Source organism: Dermochelys coriacea, chromosome 10 (assembly GCF_009764565.3).
Source record: "Dermochelys coriacea isolate rDerCor1 chromosome 10, rDerCor1.pri.v4, whole genome shotgun sequence".
NCBI lineage: Eukaryota > Metazoa > Chordata > Testudines > Dermochelyidae > Dermochelys > Dermochelys coriacea.
The window spans coordinates 41,635,246-41,652,609 of NC_050077.1; the positions used below are offsets into that span (position 1 = coordinate 41,635,246).

The window sequence follows — 17,364 nt, forward strand, 5'->3', positions numbered from 1 at the left end:
CTTAAATTATTAGTGTGAACATGCCCTAAGAAAGAGATTTTTTTAAGAGGAAAAAAGAGAGGGAGTGAAATATTTTAAAAGGAGGAAAAATAATGGACTAACTCATACAAGGGGAACACAGGCAAAGGAAGAGAGTGAGGAAAGACATTACATCCTAGGGAAAAAGTGGAGACTAGAGAAAAAGGAAAGAAGGAATTGGCTCCGGAAAGGCAATACGCCATGGGTTTTATGCTGTAGGAAGTTCGCTTTAGATCCGGCACTTCTCACGCTAGGCGCTCAGTGTGGCTTAGATGTTTCAAGAAAAAACAAAATCTGAAAATTATCCCAGCTCTGGAAGCAGGAGTGGTGACACCACTCTGGACTCCTACCATCCTGCAGCTGCTACAGGTGTTAGGCAATTAGCAGGTACTGCACAGCAGCCTCATCAGTCCTTGCAAGCTGGAATAAAGCCCAGTGGAAGATGTGTGTGACTCTTTCTCAGACACTAGATGGAGCCAGAGGTTTAACTTTATCAAACCTCCAGCCACGTCAGGGAGTGACCCTATCTCACCTACCTGTCTCTCCCTCTCTGGGAGCCATATGTGCTGGCCTTTAAACCAAGTTTGGGAAAACAAGACCAGCTAGAACAGGGGTGGGCAAACTTTTTGGCCTGAGGGCCACATCTGGGTGGGAAAATTGTGTGCAGGGCCATGAACGTAGGGCTCGGGTAGGCGGTTAGGGTGCAGGAGGGAGTTCGGGGTGTGGGAGGGGGTCCGGTGTGCAGGAGGGGGCTCAGGGCAGAGGGTTAGGGTGCAGGAGAGGGTGCAGAGTGTGGGAGGGGGCTCAGGACAGGGAGTTGGGGTGCGGGCTCCAGCCCAGCACCGCATACCTTGAGCTGCTCCAGGATGGCAGCGGTGCGCAGCAGGGCTAAGGCAGGCTCCCTGCCTACCCTGGCCCTGCGCCGCCCCCGGAAGTGGCCATCATGTCCAGCAGTGGCTCCTGGGTGTGGGGTGGGGCAGGCGGCATGGCCGCGCCCTGCCCTTGCCTGTGGGTCCCACCCCCAAAGCTCCCATTGGCCACGGTTCCCTGTTCTCAGCCAATGGGAGATGCGGGGAGCAGTGCCTGCAGGCGAGGGCAGCGCACGGAGCCCTCTGCCCCCCTCCCCCCGCCCCAGGGACATGGTGCCGGCCACTTCCGGGAGTGGCGCGGGGCCAGGACAGGCAGGGAGCCTGCCTTAGCCCCTGCTGCACCACGAGGCTGGCAATCCCAAGGGCCGGATTGAAAGTCCTGATGGGCCAGATCTGGCCCGCAGGCTGTAGTTTGTCCTCCCCTGTGCTAGATGGTTCAGTACTGTCCAGTGCCCCCTGCTGTTCTGGTCCTCCCCTCCCTCTGATCTGCCATTGCAACCTGTTTCCAACCCAGCCATTACCCCTGCTCCCCCACCATTCCATTTGCACTATCTGACCAGGGATGCAACTTCCCACACTCAGCCCTGCCCTGCCAAGCCTGCTGGGAAAACCCATTGCAGAGGCACAAACCAGCCTGGCTCCAAGCCCCTGAGCTGGACAAGAGTCACACTGCTGGAGCCTCTTCCTCCAGCCCCATGCTTCCATGGCGCATCGCCAATTAGACAGCTCCTCCAGGACTTGGAGGTGGGACAAACAAAGCCATCTGAATTCAGCTGGTCTCCCTGCCACACAAGATCCGTCTTTCAATCCTCTATGGCATTGGCAGCAAACAGGACTATATGATCTAATGGAGCTGCTCCACCTCTGGATTTGATAGGGCTGCCCCAGTGTGGGGGCACTGCTGGAGAATTCACCGTGGCTGATGTTGCTCCAGAGGAGCCAGCCATGAGATGGCTGCAGAAACTCCTGTCAACACAAGCACGGAGGCCACCAGTTCTACCAGCAATACTGGGCCATGGCTCTGGTCCCGCCCTGCCAGCCTCTCCTTGCAGTGGGTGCGGGGGGAAACCAAGCTACCTCTCTCCCAGCAGTATAGCAAGGGCTGCTGGTGAGCATGTTTCTCCCACCGGCACCATGCCTGCCTCTGCCCTTTGCTGCCAGAACATTTGCCACCCCCCAGCATGCCCCTTCGAAGAACCTCAGCCAGGTTTTGTGATTCTAAGGAAGTCAAAACCTACCTAAGTTTACACCCAAAGTGGGAAACAAACACTATGTCTGTGTTGAGGTTTCAGCCAGGAGTGGGAGCAACTGAAATGCAGCCAGACAGACAATTCTCCTGACAGCCCAGCTGAAACCTCCAGATCTGAGACATGTCATGAGAACATCTGTTCCCAGAGACTCTCATGGGATCAGCTGCAGGGCCAAAGACTCTATTGTGGTTCATCAGTCCATCTATTGATGGCCTATTCCCCTGCCCACACCCAGCACATGGGTGACAGGTACTGTATTACGGAGATGATCTGGCCCCTACTGCTGGAGTTTTCACCCCACATCTGCCCGTCCCCTGACCAACAATTAATCCTATCCCCACCATCCATTCTGCCCCCTCCAGCCTCACCTTTGCTTCTCCTGGGGGTCTCCATCCCTCTCCCAGCCCTGGGAGGGCTGCAGAATGGTCCTCTCTTCCCCTTCCAGGCTGGGGAGGAGGGGGGAAGCTCCAGAGGTTCTTCTTCTTCCCTCTGCTCCTTCCCAGACTGGGTGCTGCAGGGAAGGAGCAGGGGCGGGGGGAAGAGGAACCTTTCTGCCCCCCTGCTCACACGAGAGGAGGGAGCAAAGCCGCACTGAGCTGCTGGGCTCTTTGCTCCTTCTTCCCGCCCTGCGAGGGGAGAGACAGCCGGGCGAGAGGGTCTCATGTCATGGCCAGATGAGCTCCAGCCCGCTCTGAAATCCAGACGCTCACACCACACATCCCAGGAGTCGGCGCCATGGAGAAAGGTCCCGATCCTGTTCCTTCCCAAGTCACAGCCCCCACTGATCCCAATGGGAATGGGACCTGGGCCTACGGCAGCCTGTGGGGATTGTAACTCAGGCCAAAGGTCTCACTTGGGGCATTGGACCATCCTAGTGCCCCACCTCCCATTCTGAAGTGCCCCACACCGCCCAGCCCCACTCACCGGCTGGAGCGAGCACCAGCAGGACCAGGATGAGCAATGGGCAGGGCATCTGTGATGCAGGACAAGATCCCAGACCGTCAGTGGGGGGGTGGCGGGGAGGGGTGAGCAAGGCCCCGTGTGTCCTTGGCAAAGGAAATCTTCCTTCTCGGCAGGAGCTGCCCTGAGCTGAAAAGAAAGAGACACAACAATCAGCATGAACTGCTGTAGACAGCAGGGGCTCTGGGCTGGGCCCACCAGGAACAGAGCTGAAGGCACGGCTGAGCTCAGCCCCACCGGCACAGAAGAGTCAGCACATTGGCTCAGCCAGAGACCCACCTCGGTTTGTGTCCTGCCGCTACCTACCTCCCTGAGGGCTTTACACTGCTGCCCATCACCATGGCATCTGAGCACCTTCCATGTACAACAGCAATAGCAAGGTCCCTGGTGCACGTGATGGACTTTCTGGCACTCTTCTGTCTTGGAAGGGTCAAACTCGGCTTGCCTCCTGCATCGGCTCAGACAGGCCATCAGCCCATACAGCCCAGTTGCCCACTGTCTGGCCATTGGTTCTCCTAATTCGGTATTTCCCCCTGCGGCTGCACCAGCTCAGAGTGTGGGTGCATCCAGATCAGAATCCCACCTCCTGCCATGCTCAGTCCAACTATCCGCATGGCTGTATGGGTCAGGCACTGGCCTGGGATTCCAGAGAGCTGCATTCTACTCCATGCTGCCACCAACTCCCGGCGCAGCCCTGGGAAGATCAGTTGGTCTCTGTGCCTTGGGAATAAACAGCCCTTGTCTTTTTCTGGGGCAGGGGCAATCTCTCCTGACGAGTGCGTACAGCGCCCAGCCAAAAGGCCCCAATCTCAACAGGGCGGCTACACACTACCAGAATGCAAATAATCCTGCCCCAAGCAAAGGCCACTGTTACCAGTGACAAACACTCTGCTTCTCTTGTCCACATGCTTCAAAGAGGTCAGGCTTATCCAGCTTTGTTCCCATTGTAATACGTGCAACAGGACAGATTCCAGCCAGCTTCGGAGCAGCCCAAGGGCCAGAAGAATCACAAGACCTCGGCTGGCACATGGGGAACCTCCATATGCGTTATACGCCACAGGGGGATTTTATCGTTACGTATTGCTCTCCTCCCCACATTCCTTCTCCTCTCTTTCAGTCTCTGGGCGCCACTTTTCACAGCCTACCACTACAGAGCCAAGACCCACAGGTGGAGTCAGAGGTCTCTCCTCCAGGAGGCGGGGCAGCCACGTCTCATGAGCCTCATGCTGTTGGTGGCTAGCCCCATCTCCTGGAGTCGAATGAATACAGCAGAATCTCAGCTTTCCTTTATTTAAAAAAAAAAAAAAAAAAAAAAGTCCATTTCTACCAGAGATAAGCCGGAAAGCAAGACCCCCAAAGGCTCAGAGAGCCAGAAATAGGCAGTTCTTGGTCAAAATTGGGATTTTTAAGCCAATCCCATTATTTTTAGGGGGCCCAACTCAAGATTTGTGAATACATGGGGCTAGCAAGGCTGAGAAGGGCTAAGCAGTCTCAGAGCAAGGCCTGGCAGCCCTGCTCGGCTCTAGGGTGCAGGGGCTGAGATGGCATGGGGATGGGAGGCAGAACAGCGGGGGCAGGGGGGAGAGATAGAGGTGGGGAGAGACCAGAAAGGGATCAAAAAGGATCGTTGCTCTTTAAAGGCTTTGGTAGACCCACAACACTTTCCCCTTCTCTTTGGGCCAGACCCTGGGGAGTGCTGAAGCCAAGGGCAGGGAAGGAAGCTTAGCCTCCTCTCCCCGCTTCAGGACCCAGCCCTTTAAGTGCTGCCAGGGAGGCCCACAAAGTCACTGGCAGAGTTTGCATTAAAAGGCAGGATTTCTCCCCACTCCCATGGCAACCCCCTACCTGGGCATACCCTGTTTTCCAGCACTCTTCTGCAGTGGTCATGCAGAACGGGCAGCAGAGCACGAACCGGTGGGGAAGACATGAAGGGCAGAAGAAGAGACCAAACAGCCTGAAATGAGTGTGGGGACCCCCAGACCTCTCTTTGTCCCACTGACACTGCTGGCAACTCTGGACTCTACAGCTGAAAGCGAACACAGCAAGCCCCAGATCGCACACAGCCCTGCAGCCAGTGGGGCCCAGCAGTCCCCAGCCCTGCCCTGAAATTGAATAGCCCACTAAAATAACGTACATTGTGATAGCATCCTAGGAGCTAGGGATCAAGGCCTCACAGCACACGGTGCTGTACAGCACACATAAACTGGCTGGTGGCTACCATGACTGGCTTACACTCCAAGATGGCAAAGGGTACAGGCTGCAGCAGAGCTGCCAGGATCCACTTCTCCTGCAGAGGGTGCTGGTCACCACCCAGAGCCTCCCACACACCTTCAGTTCATAGAATCATAGAATGACAGGGTTGGAAGGGACCTCAGGAGATCATCTAGTCCAACCCCCTGCTCAAAGCAGGGTTAATCCAAAATTTTTGCCCCAGATCCCTAAATGGCCTCCTCAAGGATTGAACTCGCAACCCTGGGTTTAGCAGGCCAATGCTCAAACCACTGAGCTATCCCTCCCCACAAAATATTGGTTCCTGACTAGGAATCGAACCCGGGCCATGGCGGTGAGAGCGCCAAATCCTAACCACTAGACCACAAGGGAAGAGCTAAATGATCCTGGGATGGTTTGACAGGCCAGCCCAGAAATAATCATGTCACTAGCCCTTCCAAAATGCCTTCATCCCGCCTGACTTGAGCCCTGAACTCGCCCTGCCAGGGAAGACCTGAGCCCTTCATTTCCCCACCACCCTGCGCCTCTGGCCCTCATTTCCTGGGTTAGACAATGCCCCCACACTTTTAGCAAAACAAGCAGCCTGTCCCATTGCCTAAGCCCGACGGTCTCTCCTCCAGTCATCCTTCACTGCCTCCCTGCTGGATGCCTTGGTTTGCTTTAATTAGATCAACAGGGATTTTAGTGCCAGGTGGGGGCCAAGGAGTATAAACTACATGCAACATAAAGCAAAGTATGCTGGGTAATTTGGGGAAATTAAAGTAGAATAGTGGTGTCCAAACTTTTTTGTTCGCACCTCCCCTTACCCGGTCCTGCCCACCCAGGAACCTAGGTCTAGAGCTGGGGCCGGGGCCAGGAGCCGCAAGCCAGGGCTGGGGCCGAAGCTGGAACCACGGCTGAGAATGGGGCCAGGGGCCAAAGCCGGGGCCACAGCTGTCGCTGGGACTGGGCCGAAGCAGAGCTGGGGACAGAGAGGGCCCGAGAGGCACTCCTCCCCTGCCCCCATGGGGCCTGGCCCAGGCCCCACTGTGCCCCCCCACAAATGCTCCTCTGCGCCCCCCTAGGGGAGCACACCCCACAGTCTGGGGACCATAGCAGTTGAACCTCAGAGTTACAAACTCACCGGTCAGCCACACACCTCATTTGGAACCAGAAGTAAGCAATCAGGCAGCAGCAGAGACACATACAAAAAAGCAAATACAGCACAGTACTGTGTTAAATAGAAACTATGAAAAAAATAAAGGGAAAGTTTAAAAAAAAATGTTTAAAAAAAATGTTTAGCAAGGAAACTGTTTCTGTGCTTGTTTCATTTAAATTAAGCTGGTTAAAAACAGCATTTTTCTTCTGCATAGTAAAGTTTCAAAGCTTACTCCTGGGGGAATTCTGCACCACTGCGCAATGCAGAATTTTGCAGAAATTAACGTCATGCACGCAGAATTTCCTTTCCCCCCACAGAAACAGGCTGCAGTGCTGCTGGTCGCCACTAGGGGACACTGGCCCTGGCATATCCCAGCTCACACATAGAAGACACTGCTGGGGGAAGGTGAAGGGAACAAGAGGGTTCCTGGCTGCTGCAATTCCCAGCATGCCCTGAGGGAAGGAGAGGGCGGCGCACAGGAAACTCCATACAAGCCTGGGATCGAGCATCAGGCTGTCTCCCCCTCTGGATCCCTGGGCTCTGGGGAGAAGGGGGGTGGGAGTCTAGGGCAAGGGGGACCCTGCGGCTGGGCTCTGGGGGGAAAGGGGATTTGGGTGTATTGGCTGGTGGGCACGATGGCTGGGCTGGGCAGGGGGTGCAAAGGGGGCAGAGAAACAGGAACTGGGTAGTAATAGGGGTTTTTTTAACTCTCTACTCCTGGGGGAAATTTTGTGTGCATCTGTATTGTTGCTGACAAGTATTTGGAAATAAATTACCAAAATAATTGAAACTGGAGTGATTATGTAGTGTTATTTTGACAAATAAAATTTGCACAATTTTGCAAAATTTTAAAATATTGTGCACAGAATTTTTATTTTTTGGCGTAGAATGCCCCCAGGAGTAAAAGCTGTATTAAGTCAATGTTCTGTTGTAAACAGTTGAAAGAACCATAACATTTTGTTCAGAGTTAGGAACATTTCAGGGCTACAACCAACCTCCATTCCCAAGGTGTTTGTAACTGTAAGGTTCTACTGTATTGTCCTTGCTGAGAGCTCAGCTCTCCTCCTGGGAAGTCAGCAATGCCCGTGGGAAGGGGAGAACCTCTCTGGGAGGCATGAGGTGCTCAGGAGACCCCCGCTTTCCAGGGGCTTTGCAGTTTGTTTTAGTTGGTTTTAGTCCTGCTGTGGAAGTGCGGGATGGAAGAGATAGGCTGGAGATCCAGAGGCAAAGGCAGCACGTGCCAGTGCACTCTGCTCCCCAACAGCCCTGCTACTGTAGTCCAGAAACACCCCCCCACACACACACTCCCTACAAACACATCCCCGCACTCTGTCAATGCACAGACCTGCAGCACCCCATTACTTCAGTCCTGGACCCCCACACAGCCATGTCAGAGCACCTCCCCCCGAACCCCTGCTGTGGGAGCACTTCAGGGGAGGCTGGGAGCACACTCCTCTGCAGCTGCTCTGGGCTGTGCTGGGGGCAATCGTTGACAGATAGAGCTTGCTTTAGAGATCCTGCCGTTTACATTGGGGAGAGGGATGAGTACAGCTCCCAGCCACTTTAAGCATCCAGGGGGCCATAAAAAGGTGCCCTGTAGCTACCTGTTCCCTGTGCACTCCCTTTTGTCTCCAAGGTGCAGCCAAGCACATTCTTTTACAAGAAACCTCCTTTTAAGGGCCAAATTCTGCTCCCACCAAATCCAATAGCTAAACTACCATTGACTCCAATGGAGCAGGATCAGGCCCTGCATATGCATTTCAGCTTAGTTTGATTTCCCATGGAATCAGATCAAGTACAGTCTGGGAGACAACAAACAGACAGAAAAGAGCAGCCGCTTGGTTCCTGTCAAAAGCAGCTATTCACCTTTCATACCAGCACCTCCCCAGCCACATCAACAGCCTCTTTATTCAACAAGGCATTTCCATGGGTTGGCTGGGATGGCATAAAGCCAGCAGCACGCAGCAGAGCTTCCAGGCAGCGGAAATGAAGTGAACAGCAAGCCCAGGCAAGGACTAACACAGGGTTTAGAATCATAGAATATCAGGGTTGGAAGGGACCTCAGGAGGTCATCTAAGTCCAACCCCTTGCCCAAAGCAGGACCAGTCCCCAATTTTTGCCCCAGATCTCTAAATGGCCCCCTCAAGGATTGAACTCACAACCCTGGATTTAGCCGGCCAGTGCTCAAACCACTGAGCTATCCCTCCCCCCCTTTCCTCCAGCCTCTCCCAGGAGAGGCCTGGCTACACCCAGACAATGGGAACTGTTAGTGTTATCTGTATTACATTAGAACCTAGCAACCCAGACAAGCCTCTAGCAGGGATCATGGCCCTACTGGACTGGGCATTGTACAGAGAAAGAGACAGCCTTTGCCCTGGACAGCTTACACTCTAAACAGACACAACAAACGGCAGTAGACAAGCCTGTTACAAGCAACCACTGTACAGTATTCTCAAGAGGTCTATAGCACAATCTAGTTCAGGTTTCAGAGTAGCAGCCATGTTAGTCTGTATTCGCAAAAAGAAAAGGAGTACTTGTGGCACCTTAGAGACTAACAAATTTATTAGAGCATAAGCTTTCGTGAGCTACAGCTCACTACAAGCTCACGAAAGCTTATGCTCTAATAAATTTGTTAGTCTCTAAGGTGCCACAAGTACTCCTTTTCTTTTTACTCTTAGGTCTGTAATCAAGTGACCAGAGAGATTGAAGTGTTCTCCAACTGGTTTTTGAATGTTATAATTCTTGACGTCTGATTTGTGTCCATTCATTCTTTTACGTAGAGACTGTCCAGTTTGGCCAATGTACATGGCAGAGGGGCATTGCTGGCACATGATGGCATATATCACATTGGTAGATGCGCAGGTGAACGAGCCTCTGATAGTGTGGCTGATGTGATTAGGACCTAGGATGGTATCCCCTGAATAGATATGTGGACAGAGTTGGCAACGGGCTTTGTTGCAAGGATAGGTTCCTGGGTTAGTGGTTCTGTTGTGTGGTGTGTGGTTGCTTGTGAGTATTTGCTTCAGATTGGGGGGCTGTCTGTAAGCAAGGACTGGCCTGTCTCCCAAGATCTGTGAGAGTGATGCGTCGTCCTTCAGGATAGGTTGTAGATCCTTGATGATGCGTTGGAGAGGTTTTAGTTGGGGGCTGAAGATGATGGCTAGTGGCATTCTGTTATTTTCTTTGTTGGGCCTGTCCTGTAGTAGGTGACTTCTGGGTACTCTTCTGACTCTGTCAATCTGTTTCTTCACTTCAGCAGGTGGGTATTGTAGTTGTAGGAATGCATGATAGAGATCTTGTAGGTGTTTGTCTCTGTCTGAGGGGTTGGAGCAAATGCGGTTATATCGTAGAGCTTGGCTGTAGACAATGGATCGAGTGGTATGATCTGGATGAAAGCTAGAGGCATGTAGATAGGAATAGCGGTCTGTAGGTTTCCGATATAGGGTGGTGTTTATGTGACCATCGCTTATTAGCACCGTAGTGTCCAGGAAGTGGATCTCTTGTGTGGACTGGTCCAGGCTGAGGTTGATGGTGGGATGGAAATTGTTGAAATCCTGGTGGAATTCCTCAAGGGCTTCTTTTCCATGGGTCCAGATGATGAAGATGTCATCAATGTAGCGCAAGTAGAGTAGGGGCATTAGGGGACGAGAGCTGAGGAAGCGTTGTTCTAAGTCAGCCATAAAAATGTTGGCATACTGTGGGGCCATGCGGGTACCCATCGCAGTGCCGCTGATTTGAAGGTATACATTGTCCCCAAATGTGAAATAGTTATGGGTGAGGACAAAGTCACAAAGTTCAGCCACCAGGTTAGCCGTGACATTATCGGGGATACTGTTCCTGACGGCTTGTAGTCCATCTTTGTGTGGAATGTTGGTGTAGAGGGCTTCTACATCCTTAATGGCTAGGGTGGTATTTTTAGGAAGATCACCAATGGACTGTAGTTTCCTCAGGAAGTCAGTGGTGTCTCGAAGATAGCTGGGAGTGCTGGTAACGAAGGGCCTGAGGAGGGAGTCTACATAGCCAGACAGACAATCCTGCTGTCAGGGTGCCAATGCCTGAGATGATAGGGCGTCCAGGATTTCCAGGTTTATGGATCTTGGGTAGCAGATAGAATCTAGTTCAGTGGTTCTCAATCCGCAGCCCGCTTGTGGCCCAATCAGAACACAGCTGCAGCCCATGTGATATATTGTGTGGCTGTGGCCCACATAGAGAGCTGCATATGCAGTCCACAATGACAAACAGGTGGAGAACTAAGTTCCCTGTAAGCTGCATGGCCGCCCAGCAGCCATCTTAGCACCATGCAGGCACTCAAGGAACCCCCCTGGGGACCTGCCACAGCTGAGAGAGGGGTTCCCCTCCCCCGGCCCCACCTACTCCAACCTGCCGCGGCCGGGGCGGCCCTCCCCCAGCCCCAACTCTGCTATGGCCGGGGCACCCGGAATGGCCGGGACACCCCTACCCTGGCCCGAACCCAACCGTGGCCGAGGTGCCCCACCCCCGGCCTGGACCCAGCCCTGGCCCGGACCTGCAGCGGGAGGTACGCCTATCCTACAGTCCCAGCCCACAAGCTGCTGCGACGGGGAGAGGCGCCTCTGCCCCTAGCCCAGGTGCTTCTGCGGGGAGAGAGCTGTGGGGGGGGGGAGTCCTCTGTCCCTGCTGTAGCCTTGGAGCATCCTCTGCACCCCAAACCCCTCACCCCGGCCCCACCCCAGAGCCTGCACCCCCAGCCGGAGCCCTCACACCCCTGCACCCCAACCCTCTGCCCCACTTTCAACCCCTTGGCCCCACCCCCACTACATAATTTTTTTTATGTGCACCGATATGAAGGTGATTGGTGCACATAACAAAATTCATTCTGCACATGGGTGGGAAAAATTAGAGGGAACACTAGTTGAGAACCACTTATCCAGTTCAACACAGGGTTAATAACCGTCTACCAGGGTACTGATTCCTGCCAATCCTTTGTGAGGCTGTCGCTAAGACTCTCTGGTGCTTAAAAAGCACAGCAATCAATAGGCACCCCATTAGAGAGCTAGCAATCGCCAGACCAGTGGCTTCAGCAAATGTTACTGAGCATGCTCAGTTTGTGTGAATAGCAAATTAAGTAAGTAGCAAATTAAGTCAGACAGCAGTTTTTCACATTACAGACTTCGGAAGTGTCAAGGTTCCTTCCCCACTCTGAACTCTAGGGTACAGATGTGGGGACCTACATGAAAAACCCCCTAAACTTATTTTTACCAGCTTAGGTTAAAACTTCCCCAAGGTACAAACTATTTTACCTTTTGCCCTTGGACTTTATTGCTGCCACCACCAAGCGTCTAACAGGGAAAGAGCCCGATTGGAAATGTCTTTCCCCCCAGAATCCTCCCCAAACCCTACACCCCCTTTCCTAGGGATAAAAATCCTCACCAATTTGCGTAGGTGAACACAGACCCAAACCCTTGGATCTTAAGAACAATGAAAAATCAATCAGGTTCTTAAAAGAAGAATTTTAATTGAAGAAAAAGTAAAAGAATCACCTCTGCAAAATCAGGATGGTAAATACCTTACAGGGTAATCAGATTCAAAACAGAGAATCCATCTAGGCAAAACCTTAAGTTACAAAAAGACACAAAAACAGGAATATACATTCCATTCAGCACAACTTATTTTATCAGCCATTTAAACAAAACAGAATCTAACGCATATCTAACTAGATTGCTTATTAGCCCTTTACAGGAGTTCTGACCTGCATTCCTGCTCTGGTCCCGGCAAAGGCAACACACACACACCAAGAGAACCCTTTGTTCCCCCACTCCAGCTTTGAAAGTATCTTGTCTCCTCATTGGTCATTTTGGTCAGGTGCCAGAAAGGTTATCTTTAGCTTCTTAACCCTTTACAGGTGAAAGGGTTTTTTCCTCTGGCTAGGAGGGATTTAAAGGTGGTTAGCCTTCCCTTTATTTTTATGACAGGAGGAAAGGGAACCAACCCCAGAGAAGATAGTTATGGGATAACTTGCCCCTAGAAGAACATTCTTATCATCTCATGGCCGTTAGAGGTTGCCTTACGCAGTGAACCATGAGAGTTTAGATTCCCTCCATCCAACGTAACTGCACATGTTTCTTACGCACTGGCCCAGCTTGAGCCTCCTCTCTTCTGGGTTGCACAGGCCAGCATGGCCCAGGCACAGGCTAAGTAAGCCCTCAGGGTTGCTCTAAGTTGTACCTTTGCTTCATAAACCCATTGGAGCATGCCGGGGTGGACAATCCCTGGGAGACAGGTTTGCTCTGGCCAGACCCCTACAATCCCAACATACCCCTCCCTTCCTGGCCCGCCCCTGCCCAGAATGCCCTGTCGATCAGGGCTGCTGAGGAGGCTTGGCTCTTTGTTTCCGATCTGCTGTGGTGGAGGTGAGGGTGCCCCAGACTTTGTGGCCTGGTACATGCTCCATAGGTTTGGACAGTTCCTTCCTCCCTCGAGCAAGGTAGTTTGAGCCTAGTTTCACACAGAGCTCAGCTGCTGTCATGATGTGGGCGTGCATGCTTTTTATTTCATTCCCCTCTGAGTCCCAGTGTCCAGACCACACCCGTCAGCACCAGGCATACTGGGAGGCTGTGTTGGGAAAGCAACTGGAACAGAATATTCAGTAAGCAGCAAGACATGAATTATTACTAGAGATGGGACCAAACCTGAACTCCAACTTCAAAAGCTCCTAGACTTTAGATTTGCATCCGAGTGTGAATTTGCTGGCTTTGGGGTGGTTCTGATACTAATTTAGCTATCACCAACATCCACTATTCTATAGACAGTTCAACTTTTGAGGAGGAAATTTACCAGGACAAAGAGTCAGCACAGAAGACAAATACCAAAGCGAGAAGCATTTAGGTCCAGGTTTCTAAAAGGTATTTAAGCACCTCTCACTGAAATCAATCTCATCTCTGATCAGCCCAGGAGGCCAGCCTCCACTGCCCACTGGTGAAGTTTTCAAACAAACACCTTCCTGCTTTCTGCCACCCTGCCCCATACACTTGTGAGTTGCTCCCAGTAAACATCTGCAAAGCTACCTCATTATCTGTCAAAGACCCTCCTCAGCCCTGTGGTCTACAAAACAGCTCAGGAAAAGGTAGCCTGTCAGTGTGCAGAGACCACCCACCATGCTGACCAATACTAGCTCCTTGTTTTCATCTACTCCCCTGTGTCTATACCCAGCTGTTGTCTCTAACCCTGGGGGCAGGGAGGGACAGTCATTTTGTTCTGTTTGTGCAGCACCTTGCACAATGGGTCCTGGTTCATGTCAAGGGCTCCCAGGCACTACAGTAATAAAAATAACCAATAACAACAATAAACACTGTTAATAATCTGGCCCTTAGGCTCCAGCCTGCAAAAGAGACCTATAAATATGGATTCTTACTCCTACAGGGTTCATAGCTGTAGGTCCCTTTGCTGGATCACGGCTTTGGAGATCCAAAGAATGGGCATCTTATAAATACCATACACAGCCAAATGCAGGGAGAGACAGACAGAGCAACAAGATCTTACTCTAGGTGGTCAATCCACCCTTAGTTTCACATAACTGGGGCCACACCAGGATTGTTACAAGGCAGGAGAATATTCACTGTGTCCAAAATCACCACTATCCTAGAGAGAGGCCCAGTCTAGGCTGGAGCCAGGAACTCCTGAGTTCTCCTGTCTCTGACACTGTGCCCCTATGTCTGAGGCCTTGGGCAGCTCCCTTAGTGTCTCTGCCCAAATCACTATCCATAAAGCAGGGATGTTAAGACCACATTCACCCACGTCCCAGGAGTGGGTACTGTAACATGCTTTGCAGGCAGAGAGCACCAAGCAAGGCATGTAACACCATGTGCTGTGCAAGCACACCCTCTTGCTCCCAGCTCCTCACTGTCCAGTTATGGCTCCAAACCTTCAGCCCTATTTTTGGCAGTCCTCGGATTTGGCTTGGTTTAGAAATCTATGTCTTTATATTTTTAATTCCATGGCAGTTTCTCTCTCCTAGTCTTTCCCCATCTCTCCTTTCTCCTTGCCCCAAAAGATTTTTTCTTTCCCCTAACAACCGCCTGTTTAATCACTTGGTTTTATGCACACAATTAGCCTGCACATGTTCCCTCAGTCCCACTCATACCCTTGGCTGCCTGGCCTTTACACAAGGGAATCTGCCACTTACGGCAGCCAGGCACCCAGAGGGCAGGCATGCAGCCCTCTGCAAACAAAGCCAGGTATGCACAGCCTGCAGCCACAGAGAAAGTCAGACAGGCTGAGCTGCAGCAGCCCATTAGTCATCACAGCACCTGGAGTTGGCAGCTGATCATAGAATCATAGAATATCAGGGTTGGAAGGGACCCCAGAAGGTCATCTAGTCCAACCCCCTGCTCAAAGCAGGACCAAGTCCCAGTTAAATCATCCTAGCCAGGGCTTTGTCAAGCCTGACCTTAAAAACCTCTAAGGAAGGAGATTCTACCACCTCCCTAGGTAACGCATTCCAGTGTTTCACCACCCTCTTAGTGAAAAAGTTTTTCCTAATATCCAATCTAAACCTCCCCCATTGCAACTTGAGACCATTACTCCTCGTTCTGTCATCTGCTACCATTGAGAACAGTCTAGAGCCATCCTCTTTGAAACCCCCTTTCAGGTAGTTGAAAGCAGCTATCAAATCCCCCCTCATTCTTCTCTTCTGCAGACTAAACAATCCCAGCTCCCTCAGCCTCTCCTCATAAGTCATGTGCTCTAGACCCCTAATCATTTTTGTTGCCCTTCGCTGTACTCTTTCCAATTTATCCACATCCTTCTTGTAGTGTGGGGCCCAAAACTGGACACAGTACTCCAGATGAGGCCTCACCAGTGTCGAATAGAGGGGAACGATCACGTCCCTCGATCTGCTCGCTATGCCCCTACTTATACATCCCAAAATGCCATTGGCCTTCTTGGCAACAAGGGCACACTGCTGACTCATATCCAGCTTCTCGTCCACTGTCACCCCTAGGTCCTTTTCCGCAGAACTGCTGCCGAGCCATTCGGTCCCTAGTCTGTAGCGGTGCATTGGATTCTTCCATCCTAAGTGCAGGACCCTGCACTTATCCTTATTGAACCTCATTAGATTTCTTTTGGCCCAATCTTCCAATTTGTCTAGGTCCTTCTGTATCCTATCCCTCCCCTCCAGCGTATCTACCACTCCTCCCAGTTTAGTATCATCCGCAAATTTGCTGAGAGTGCAATCCACACCATCCTCCAGATCATTTATGATGATGATCATGGTGGAGCATGATGATCTAGGTGGAGCTGGCATGATGACACCCTGCATGCCAGCTCCACCTAGAGCGTCCACCTTTAACCCAGAGAGTGGCAGAGAATCCAACCTGAAAGACAAACACAGCTGTTGCTCACCCAAGCAGGGGGTCCAAACTTTGTCCAAACTCTGCCCAACCAGACATCTCTCTGGACTCAGATCAAGAGGACTATTAATGCTGCAGCCCCTTAACCCAAATGGTGAGCCAATACTGGGGCCTTCCTCAGTTCTTTCCATCAGAAGGAGAACCTGAGGATGGAGTCAAGTATTTCTGTAGTGCAATCCTGCTTAATTTACACAGAATGTGCACAAAGTCCTGTTTCCCTGAACACAGTAGGATCAAACTGAAGGCAGTTTCTTTGCTCACAATTTTCAAGCCAGTCCTGTACCCCAAGTGGCTCTGCCTCTGTCCCTCTCAGGGTCACACTCATGACAATTGCCCTCGCAGTCTGCTGGCTTTTCTCTGTGCTGTCCGGTTGCTTTTCTTAGGCTCTGAAACACACACACACACACACACACACACACACCTGCAACCAGTGCCCCAGCTTCTGTGTTAGTAATTAGAGAATAAACCCCTCATTCTCCCTGAGTTAGTTCTTGCTAAGGCCTAGTGCCTCGGTGGTGGCCGTAACACACTGAATTTCCTGCAGTATCCTGAATGAACTTTACTGAATTAAGTTAAACTTGAGTGAATTAGATGTAATACCTTGTGATCCATTATATTAAAAATGCAATTGTGCATGTATGCAACTTCTCTAGGAGAGGGACTCAGGGCTTGTCTTCACGTACAGCACAGCAGCTGCACCGCTGTAACACTTTAGTGATGACCCTACTAATTCAACGGAACAGCTTCTCCCGTCAACGTAGATACTCCACCTCCCCGAGAGATGGTAGCTATGTAGATGGGAGCAGCTCTCCTGTCGAAACAGCGTTGTCCACACCGGGGGTTAGGTCAGTATAACTATGTCACTCGGAGAGACATACCGACACAGGTCTGTAGTGCAGACCTGGCCTAACGCAACCTCCAGAAGATATTAGGAACTTCCTGATACGTGTGAAGTGGATTTCCTAGGAAGTACCTGGGGATAAGGGGAATGCAAATGATTCACTTGGAATCAACCCTTTTGGAAGCTATGCCCTGGGGACCAAATCCCATGATCTAATATTTACCTGCTCCTGGAAACTCAAGAGCAGAGACTCCTGAACTGTATAAAGGTGGACTATTTCTGAAAAGAGGCTGTTATGAACTTGTGACCATAGAAGAGACCCCCTTGTGGGGTGCTGAAGGACTGCTCTTGCCAGAGCCCATGTTGGAGTTGGTGTGATCTCCAGTATTAGCATGTGTGCAGGTTCTTTCATTGGTTTTAATGTTTTCTCCATAGTGTCTTTACCAAGACAATAAAACGGGCTTGCATAAAAAAAGAGCTGGGTGGTATCTATAACCGGGGGCAGTCACATTGTTAACCATCTCTGAAGAGAAGCAACCAGATGTCCTTGGGCAGCCTGTCTGTGCTAGGAACAACACAATGAAGGCAGGGAACTGCGCAGCCTGGAAATACCCTGCTTAGAATGAATTGAGATGCGGGTCTCCACCCAAGAAAAGCAACAGCTGGGGAGCTG

At 51.5% G+C, this 17,364-nt stretch overlaps 1 protein-coding gene across 2 annotated transcripts in view; it reads right to left on the reverse strand.

Annotated features, from left to right (window-relative positions):
• CD276 (CD276 molecule) overlaps positions 1–17,364 on the reverse strand; it is a 95,818-nt gene that overhangs the window by 52,564 nt on the left and 25,890 nt on the right. Inside the window, exons 1-2 of one of the 2 annotated variants that reach the window (XM_043493363.1) lie at positions 10,973–11,001; positions 3,062–3,226 (exon numbers count right to left, since the gene is read on the reverse strand). In XM_043493363.1, the coding sequence (XP_043349298.1) occupies positions 3,062–3,110 (49 nt within the window). In that variant the 5' untranslated portion in view covers positions 3,111–3,226; positions 10,973–11,001. Of the gene's footprint in view, positions 1–3,061; positions 3,227–10,972; positions 11,002–17,364 lie in introns of those variants that run through there. The other variant, XM_038420712.2, reaches the window with a different exon arrangement.